The sequence below is a fragment of the Magallana gigas genome, chromosome 4 (genome assembly GCF_963853765.1).
Source record: "Magallana gigas chromosome 4, xbMagGiga1.1, whole genome shotgun sequence".
NCBI lineage: Eukaryota > Metazoa > Mollusca > Bivalvia > Ostreida > Ostreidae > Magallana > Magallana gigas.
The window spans coordinates 42,623,485-42,634,012 of NC_088856.1; the positions used below are offsets into that span (position 1 = coordinate 42,623,485).

The 10,528-nt window shown below is 34.3% G+C and overlaps 1 protein-coding gene across 3 annotated transcripts; it reads left to right on the forward strand.

Annotated features, from left to right (window-relative positions):
• Positions 1-346: 346 nt before the first annotated feature.
• On the forward strand, positions 347-10,528 carry LOC105317711 (protein wech). 3 transcript variants are annotated; one of them, XM_066082501.1, is made up of 4 exons: positions 347-473; positions 1,108-3,343; positions 3,945-4,053; positions 4,603-10,528. In XM_066082501.1, the coding sequence occupies exon 2, from the start codon at positions 1,108-1,110 to the stop codon at positions 2,833-2,835; it is 1,728 nt and encodes a 575-aa protein (XP_065938573.1). In that variant the 5' UTR covers positions 347-473; the 3' UTR covers positions 2,836-3,343; positions 3,945-4,053; positions 4,603-10,528. The 3 variants fall into 3 exon arrangements, with proteins under 3 accessions (XP_065938573.1, XP_065938572.1, XP_034306142.2); XM_066082500.1 differs by having other exon boundaries at positions 1,108-3,339; positions 4,444-10,528; XM_034450251.2 differs by having other exon boundaries at positions 1,108-3,339.

Consider the following 10,528-nt stretch of genomic DNA (forward strand, 5'->3'; position numbering starts at 1 on the left):
TGCATCAGTACAAAACATGAGTATAGGTTACAAGGTTAACAGAAAGCATGTACTTTTTGACAAGCTTGCAATACAGAGTCTGTAAATATGACAAATAAAGCATTGCTGTCCCACATCTGGACGTGTGAGATCATGCTGCTGCGCAATTAATTTCCAAAATATTATTTCCCATGGACTTTCCGACAGAGTGCTTGACATATTAATAATTGCGCAGTTTGCATATACAACTTATATGTTCATTTCATGGTACTTATCAAGATCACCGTCTAGTCATCTGTTTACACTTGGCAATGCATTATCTGTACACTTAGTTTAATTTAATTATGTGCTTAAGTATCTCTACATGTACGTACACAACCAGGAAGTAAATTACACAAGTCTCGTATTCTCTCATTCTAATCACTGGGCGTCATTCATGCGGTACATATAATAGCTACCAGGATAACTTATAAAAGGCCACGCTGATACACACGGTGAGTAATAATACTTGTTTCTATATCGCATGATGGTAAGGAGTTTGACCTATTCCCTAAGATTGGGTTTACTTTAAGATTATCCAGTCATTCAACAGTTGATATTTTTATAATTGTACTGAACCGAAAGTAGTTGCCAATTTTTGAAATAGCGACCATTTTTTTTTACCATAGCTCATACATTCAATATATTTGTTTACCAAAAATGTATACTTTAAACAAACCTGGGTCACAAATAAATAAGACTCATGAAGTTTAATTAAACTTATAACTCCATAATTCATTTTTAAATCTACATTCAAATGTAAAAAAACAAACTTAATATATTAAATTTTGGTCAAGCACCAGTGATACTTATACCTAAGATAAAGTTAGTAATAATAAGGGATGGACAATAAATGCTTTTACTATCAATTGCGAACTAGATATAATACTCAGTACATGTAATGATCAATCACCATTTACTGTTGTTATACAAGGGATTGGAGCAATGTGCGTATGTATTTATATACGCGTGTGTGTGTGTAAGGGATGGGGTTTAGGTCGAAATGATCGATTCCATAATAATAATTGATAGCAAAATAAATAAATGTAACAGCTTCCTTTAACTTAGATTTACTTTTCGTCATTTCAGATGGCATTATCTGAATCCCAAATACCACCCGACGCCCAGCATTACTTGGTGTGTGGCACTGAAGACTGTGAGAAGAACTGCCAGTTTTACTGCAATGACTGTCACCAACCAATGTGTGAACAATGCAGAGATGAACATCAGAAGAAAAAGAAAACCAAGAGCCATGAAGTGGTTTCTTATAAACAACGTAAACGACTGCTTCCTGTGGAGAAATGTAAAATCCACCCCACAAGAAGCATAGAACTTCTCTGTGAGGAATGCCAAATTCCCATATGTCCCATATGTGCAACCACAAAAGAACACCGCGACCATGTGTTTATCTATTTAGAGGTGGTCTTTGCTGAAAAATGTTCACTTTGTAACGTAGAAATTACCAAGATTCGAAGCTATTTTGAGCCTACTTCTCAAGACCTGAAAAAAGAAATTGCGGGAGATGTCACAGAAATAAAGAAGATAATGGAAGACATAAGAGCATCCATGAAGGCTGAAGCTGAGGCTGTGAAAAAGCTGGTAGACACAGTCACATCAGATAAAATAAAACAAGTCAACAAAATAGAACAGTCATTATTGCATACATTAAACGGCCAAAACCAAGAAATCGATGATTACAATAACTATCTCAATGGTTTAGTCCAAAAATATTATGGTTACCTATCTCCCTCAAACATAGAACAATTGAAATTTTTTCTCAAATCGGAAAACTTCATTATACGACCCATACCAGAGACATCCAAACCAGTCCCACCTGTATTTATTGCTGGTCAAAACAGCAAGGAAGATGTTGCAAAACTACTGGGTAGGATAACTGTTCCAAACACTAAACCAGAGAACAGAAAAATAAAGCCCATGGAAACTGCCTCTACAGAGTTGAAACCTACAGGGAAACAGAGGAAACAAGACAGAGAGAAATCTGACGTGAAACAAACACTGTCTCTGTCTTCCTCTGTCACCGAGGTCAGGGAAAACACAGTACCAAGTGTTGATGAGGTATATCATATATCACTGGGTAAATCAGGCAAACTCTGGATCAGTGATTTCTATGGTAACCTTGTCCAAACAGATCTACAAGGGAATCAGCTACAGAAGATACAAACCAGTGGTGGATATGGCTACCACACAGTCACACAGGACGGGGATCTGATCTATACAGACAAAAAAACCAAAGTCATCAATAGGATTACACCCGATAATACAATCACTGCATTAATTAAAACAGGAGACTGGAAATCAATCAGTATACACTCCTCCCCCATAAATAGAGACATACTGGTGGGGATGAGGAAGGACAGAAAGGCTAAAGTCACCAGGTACAACAAGACAGGGACAGAAATACAGAACATAGAGAGAGACATCAAAGGACAGGGACTGTATAGGAAACCACACTACATCACAGAAAACATAAATGGTGATGTCTGTGTATCAGACGTTAAAAATGATGCTGTAGTGGTGGTGGATAAATCAGGCCAACACAGGTTCTCCTACACAGGTCAGAGGTCAGGGTTTAATCCAAATGGAATATGTACTGATATACTCGGTCACATCCTGGTGTGTGATATATTCAAAGGCACAGTTCATCTCCTGGATCAGGACGGTCAGTTCTTGTCTCTATTACTCACATCACAACAAGGGGTATATATTCCCCGTTCTGTGTGTGTGGATGATGAGAACAATCTCTGGGTGGGCGAAAGTATCACCAACACAGTGACAGTGTACAAGTATCTACAGTGAACATTGTATATCTATACAATAATTATGTACAGTGTGTGTGTTTTTGTGTTGTGAGACAATGTAACAACAACACATTTTCGTTTATTAGTGCGACCCAGTTTTCCCTGTCATTAGTATTACCTTGATTTCCATTCAGTAAACTTCCTCTTACCAAACAACACGTGTTGTGATTGTCTTTTATTTATTGGCGCAGATTTACCAATATACGGACAGGTAGAAACATATGGGTTTTATTCATGAAAAAAACCCATGACTGTTTGATTGGACAAATTTAATAGTGACGCACAGTAAGAAACACAATTGTCGTGGCGTCACAATAAATAAAACTCGCATAGGTATTATGACGTCAGGCAAATATCTCCGAGAATGAACAATATTAATCATGCAAAGGATTTCTGAACAACTCCGTCGCCTTTTTCTACGATTTATGCGACACAGCTGGTGGATTTATGAAACAGGTGTAGCAATTTCAATTGCTGTTCCACTTTGTCTCAAATATCTATGGTAGGTAGGATTTCTTTAAACAAACCATCTATATTTTCCCTGCAGGATCTTTGCAGGAGTATAATCTTTAATCGATTTAAGAATTAAAACTTATGTTTTTCTCCGTAAATTGCAATTGGGGAGGTGGGGTTCCGGGGTTGTCAATGAACGGTGAAATGAGGCTTTGTTTTTATTTTGATGAGAGGGAGGGTGTAGCGATTTAAGAAACGAAGCTTCGTTCTTTGTAGATTGGGGAGGGAGCGTTAACATAGAAATTAAACGAAAAACTGCATCAGTGCACGTATATCGCTTTGATGCCGAGTTGCTATGTAGCATGCAGAATGGTTCTCCTCAGTTCTTTTAATTAATGATGAAATAAATGTATTCTAAATTGTTTGTGCGTCTCGTTTCTATCTAAAATGAATCGATCAAAGTAAAATTAAAATATGACATAATTGATAAAAACGATCGCAAGAACGGTTAAATTTTAACAATCAGTGTCTTAAAAATTGTCTCCTTTTATGGTTGTTCAGTATAATTTATGTTCCAGTTTTAATTTCAAACTGCAGATTCCCCTTACCTTTCATTTCTTAGAACTTTAATTAATTCCCGTTATTATCATTAAGCGAGGAGCCGCCGCTATCGCCGACCCAGCATGCCCTAGCCCCAGTCATGACAGATCTGGGATTTGGAATAGAACCAACCTGCAGATACCTGGAAGGTCACTTTAAATATGTAAGATTTCAATATATTCTTTTTTTTAATGCTCAGGAACATGTAATTGTTTACTAGATTTCCGTGTCGTTGTCTGTAATATGATGAAATGTATACTAAGCATATTGAATCCTGTGTAACATCAACATCGTTAAACTATTTTTTTCTTATATTGAATGTCATAGAAATTTTATGGTTGAAAAATATTTAGACATAATTTTTACATATATTAAAATATCCGCTTTCGATTTTCAAAAGTCGGAGTTCCGTTTGTTAATTAGACCCCCCCCCCCCGGAAAAAAAACCCTTTAGGTGTAATAAAACCTTTATATGTAGTATCTTCCTTTAAAAGAAATAACAATGATTGAATTTCAAGTGTTTTTTAATTTTTAAATTAGACTTTATTATCAGCGTGTTCACAAATACATTACCATTCGTGTAACCAAAGTAGTTTGGAGGCTTCATTTTTAAAGGCAAGTCTACAACTCTACAACTATGTAAGTACTTAATGATACGCTTTCAATCACGTGTAATGTACTACTCTTTTTTTCCTTATATATCTCGTTACAGCTATCTGTAAGAACCAGGCAGGGGGTCAGCCCGTGATTCATGACCAACTCAGATTTCTATGAAATTTTAATGTGAAGTTTTATGGACCACCAGAACCTCATTGGAGATTATGACTTTTTTGTTCAACCTTTGTTGCCATGGTAACGTGGCACCATGTAAATGTACCTAAACAGCAAACACCAAACACATACTATTTTGAGTTTATATCTTACTTAAGGCAATTAAAAAAATATTTAAAACAAAACTTTACAAATTTTATTTTGGAAATATGGCCCAATATATTCACTGTTAATCATAATAACAATATTATTCTACCTTTCCAACAAATGGTAAAAATAAGCTTAAAACATGTTGATTTTTAAGAAATCATTATTAAGGTTTTTCCTCAGAATCAAACATTTTCAAGGGCATAATACGTAAAAATGCCACATGTGCCAAAATTTTGAACACAGAGGATAATCAAAGGCCTGAAGGTCTGAGCGGCGCATCGCATTGAGGGTAGCTTAGCTGCAATAATGGAGCCCTCTCCCGATTTTTTTTTGGGGGGAGAGGGCTACAACTCCATAGGATCTCCATAATGGTGCAAGTGTGGGAGTGATTCACTCCCGCAACGATTTCGTCTCAAATCGTATATGAATGACAATAACATTTGCATTTCTTACCTGACTTCAAAATTGTAGATGTCTATGGTATAAATTTATAAAAAAATATCAAGTATAGTCCATATATCGGTTATTTTTCGTGTATGTCAACAACATAAATTGAATTTGTCCGCCATGTTTACTGACCTTGACCGGTCTTATTTTTGGACAGCCAATGAGAATTCAGGAGCGGATCTTATAAACATAGTTAACGCGGTAAATATGAATTTTCCATTATATACCATTTCCTTAAATGATGTTTTAGTGATAGAAGGAGGTAAGATCGATTATCTACACTGACATTCACGTTATCAAGCCCATCAATACTCCAAACATAAATCCATAAAATCTCGCGAGAACTGTCATGGCTGCTGAAAAAGACGACTGGTAAACATGCTGATGTGTTTTATCCGGTTTTGATTTATATACGGTTAGTTTGATCAACCTGAATTAAAAAATCATTTTATATAAAAGGAAGTCAAATATAAAATCGATCTTTTCAGACCGAAGTCAGTCGCATTAAAAATTAATTTTGCACCATTACGGAGATCCTGACCTATGGAATTGTAGCCTCTCCAGTAAACATCAGAAATAAAAAAAAAATCGGAGAGGGCTACATTATTGCAGCTAAGGGTAGCTAAAAACATCACTACAAGTTGTTAAATATCGCCATTCTACATGGAGAAGGTGGCGCGCTTTTCCTCGTTCAGTTGGACATCGTCTTATTCGTTTTATCAACTTATAAAATACGAAATCTGTTCCTAGCTATAGGAAGACAGCCATTTACTCTCATTTTAATATACAGACTTTATATACGAAATTATTACATTTTTTACCTCCGATATTCGAACAATTAACGTCACCGCTTTTAAATTGAAGAGCGAACTGTTGTTATGCCAATTATCTCATCGGTTGACTGGTCCTATGTCCCTGTCGTACATTGCATGCATTGTCAGTCTATCTAACCTGCGTATTAATCTTTGTTTTGTTCTTTTATTGATGTTGATGTTTTTTCAATGTGTAAAGGAGATATCTGTTGTAATGATTTGTTGATATTTTTTAAACGTATACTGAATATATGTTCGTGGTTGAAAATACATACCAATCAGTACGGCACTATACATTTATTGATACTTGAGTTCTATGACGCCGCATGTATATAAGCCGAGAGAAGTGAGCTGACAGCAATGAGGCTACATCGCTGATAGCAATGCGCCTCAAAAAGTACATATCCTTAACAAAACACGTTTAAGATAAAATTCATAGGTTTTTAAATACATAATGTGTTACCATGGCGATAAAACTACATGAAAATTCAAATGTTGACACATACACTACCTATCAGCATATTTTGGAAAGATATTGTGGAAAAATAACATTTGTCAAAGAAATATTAATACCTAAAATAGAAAGTACACATCTTGAACATTTTAAACTTGAGATAAAACTGAAGGATCTTTAAAAAGCATTTGGTTATTACGAGGGTCAATCAAAAAATACATTGGTCATAGCTATGTTACTTAACGTCATATCATTACTTAATTTGGTAGACATAATTAAGACATAGTCATAATTAAGCAATAGTTTCAAACAATTTGCAAGAAAAAAAGTTGATAAATTCCATTATATCTAAGAGTTATTTAGAATCTAATCCTGCAAAAATGAGGTCACGGCGCACGGTAAAATTTGGGTTATCATAATGTCAACAATAAACCATATAATGTTGAAAGTATAATCTCTTTAAATTGGGCTAAAAACCAAATAATATTGAAATCTCAAATTAGGTATAGTCATGGTATTCTATGTACCAAATAATGACGGGATGTATTGTTTTGTCGAACAGATATTAGTTACTAAAGACAGGTAGTCCCCTTTAGAATTGACTAAAAACACCGACGACGCCGGACGTCACGGTGAAACGAGAAGTACAAACAAAATGGATTTAACTCAGGAAAAAGCCGATACAAGCTGTGCAAATGCTCAGTGGTGCAAAAAATAAGTGAACAATTATTTGCAAGTTAGTGTTTAACTGTAATAAGTTTTGTGGGGGTAGTGGTAATTGTATTTTGAATATAAAACAGTCTGAAAGAGTAGAATATATGTAATTATTTGGTAAAAAAAAAGTAACGTAAACCGACGTTCAGGGTTATCCCTACTGCAAACTAAGAGATACACGGTTAGAAAATGAAAGCTTTGAAGAACTAACTTATGATTCTCGAACAAATGTGTGCAAATAAGATGTCAAGTGGTTCAGTGCCATTTTAAATTGTAAGGAGAGAGACACAAGAGACTAAGCGTTATATAAAGATAATCTTGACCTCATGTTTTGAACGTTACCGTGCGCCGTGGTGACAATTACCGTGCGCCGTGGTGACAAAACATGTTGTTTTTAAAAATGGGTAACAAAAATACCGTCTCCTCAAATGGACAAAATCTTCGCATATCAATAACATAACTGTTGGTGCACAGATTAATCTGTTAAGTATGACTTTCATGAGAAATATATGATAGACACCACATTGTCTTCGTATTTTTTTTATTGACCCTCGTATGTCAATAGCTCTTCCAAAAATATAGTTTTCATCAAAAAAGCAAATATTGTTACATTTTATTGACATACTGCTAATAATAAATACAAGTTTAAAAAGAAATAAAGCATACAAGATAGAAAATACACATCCTAAAAATGACAAAATGTAGATAAAACTGGTGACTTATTAACTACTAAACTTTTACTATAGCAACAAAATATCCAAAAAATGGCCTTAAGAAATACAACTTAAATTGATACATTTTGGGAGCATATTTTCAGTTAGCCAAACAAGTTTTTGCGCATATACAAATAGCAAGGAAAATACATATCTTAAACTTGAATTAAAGCATTTGGAGTCTTAGTATTACTTTGTTACTTAAGCAACAAAAAATATCATCACAATCTGTATTTGACTAAAATAAAATTTTGTTAAATATTTAAAAGATCAAACTGATATATTAAACGAAACATTCATTAATTTCAAATATACAGAATTGAGAATGTTAATCCTCACAATTCAAAATTTAGATAAATTGTAAATTTCTGTTACCATGGCAGCATAATGACTACAGAAAGAGTTAAAGCAGAATGACTTTTCACATGCTCCATGAGATGCAGCATGTGCTCGACGTTGATCAATTTCCCACTTTGCAAGTCCTGGAATGAGTTTCTGGAGATTCGATTTACTATTTACATTCGGCTAGGACAGCAGGGACAGAAGTTGACGTTTGAGAGCATTGATTTTAGCTACACAATAGAGTTAAAGAATTGTATCAGTGATTACAAGATCTGTTTTATCACTTTGTTCTGTATCCTTATGACAGTTGTCTTCATAAAGTAACTGGAACATATCACTGGATTGTCCTGGAGCCAAGTGATTTAGAACTGTATGCACTACCTCCTTGGCCTTCCTTATTAAATATATTTTAGTGCTAGACTGGACAGCACCAAAACAGTGAACGTGTACAAGTATCTACAATGAACAATACATATCCATACAATAATTAGGTACTGTGTGTATGTTGTGAGAGAATGTAACATTGATTGTGTATAATTACTGGTATATACAGTGTACATAATACATGTACACCATACGTCTTACTCTACAATTATTTTTATCCAATACGTTGATAAAGTGAAAGAAAAATCTGTTGTGTGCTTTTATAGATTTCAAACAGGCGTTTGACACAGTTTGGAGAAATGGTTTATGGTGCAAGCTCTTATATTATTGTATCAATGGTAAATGTTTGAAATATATTACAAATATGTATAAAGGTATTAAATCACTCATCAAGATAAAGGACACGGTATCCGACTTTTTTTTCTTGTAATGTTCGAGTCCGCCAAGGAGAAAATTTGTCTACATTTTTGTTTTCATTGTACATAAATGATTTAGAAAATTATCTTGTTGAAATTGCTGGTCTGCAAAGTTTTACTACATCAATAGAAAATGATTTAAGTATATATATAAAACTGCTTGTACTTCTTTTTGCACACGGTACTGTTATCTTGGCGGAATCTGGCGATGATTTGCAGAACGCACTGAATGAGTTTGAAAGTTATTGTAAAGAGTGGAAATTAAATGTTAATATAGATAAAACAAAAGTATCGATTTTTTCCAAAAGATTTATGTGTAAAAGAGGTTTTTTTTATTTCAACAACAGAGTTTTAGAAATTGTTAAAGATTTTAAGTACCTTGACATTATATTTTCAAGAGCTGGCTCTTTTTCAAAAGCCAAAAAAACATTTATGTGACCAAGCCCAAAAGGCAATGCGTGGTGTCATTAGAAAAATTAGACAATTTAATCTACCAGTTACATGTCAGTTAGAACTCTTTGATAAAATGGTTGTACCTGTATTGATATATTGAACGTGTTCACTTTTATTTTTTAAAGCCATGTATAATGCCATGGTCTAAAATATTCAACACACCATCGCAAATTTTAATGCGGTGGTGAAACTTGTTGGTTGTAACACAAAGTCTATGTTCCTGTAACTAAGGTTAATTTCTTTTAATCTATCTATGTCTGAAACTGTTATCGCAATATCAAATTCAGGATTTGAACCGTAGCTTAGACATTGTGCATTGCTGTCTTTTTATTGAAATGATTTAAAAGCACTGATCAAATAGCATGGTTCTCCATAACCCAAATTTTAATGTGTTGTGTTTTTTTTCATATAAAGTATACGAGGATAGTTCGATATATTATGTGTATTGAACAATATCTCAAAAGCATTCGACTCAAAAAGTGAATTGAACATTACACCTCTTCAAAATATTCTTCGCGGTTTAAGATGCATAATTCAACCTTTACCCGGTAAGTTAAAATCTGCATTGTCGAATGAACAAGTTTTGTGCAAACATTTATATTATTATTAGCTGTAAGTTCTTCAACATTCTTAACCCGTTTCCAAACCAGTTTTACAGCAGTTGTCAACGAATGGCTTTATTGAAATGATTAAGTACAATGTTTCATTAGGACACATACTAACTGACGTTTGTCATACTTGTTAGACCTTTATCTATACTCTGGACCGACTACGGTTTCTTCCGTTTTTTATGGTCTTGACAATGGGCACACGGCGGGTGCGACCGGTCGGTAGGGGATGCTCACTCCTCCTAGGCAACCGATCCCACATCCTTTTAGAGGTCCGTGTTGCTCTGCTTTAAATTTGTATTTTGTTTTATCGATTTTTAAGATGGTTAACAGTTTGTAATTGTCATTTTTCATTTAAAACTATGTGAAACTGA

Bases quoted from the DNA above. Each gene is read 5' to 3' on its own strand.
- LOC105317711 (XM_066082501.1), top strand. From the start codon at position 1,108: ATGGCATTATCTGAATCCCAAATACCACCCGACGCCCAGCATTACTTG.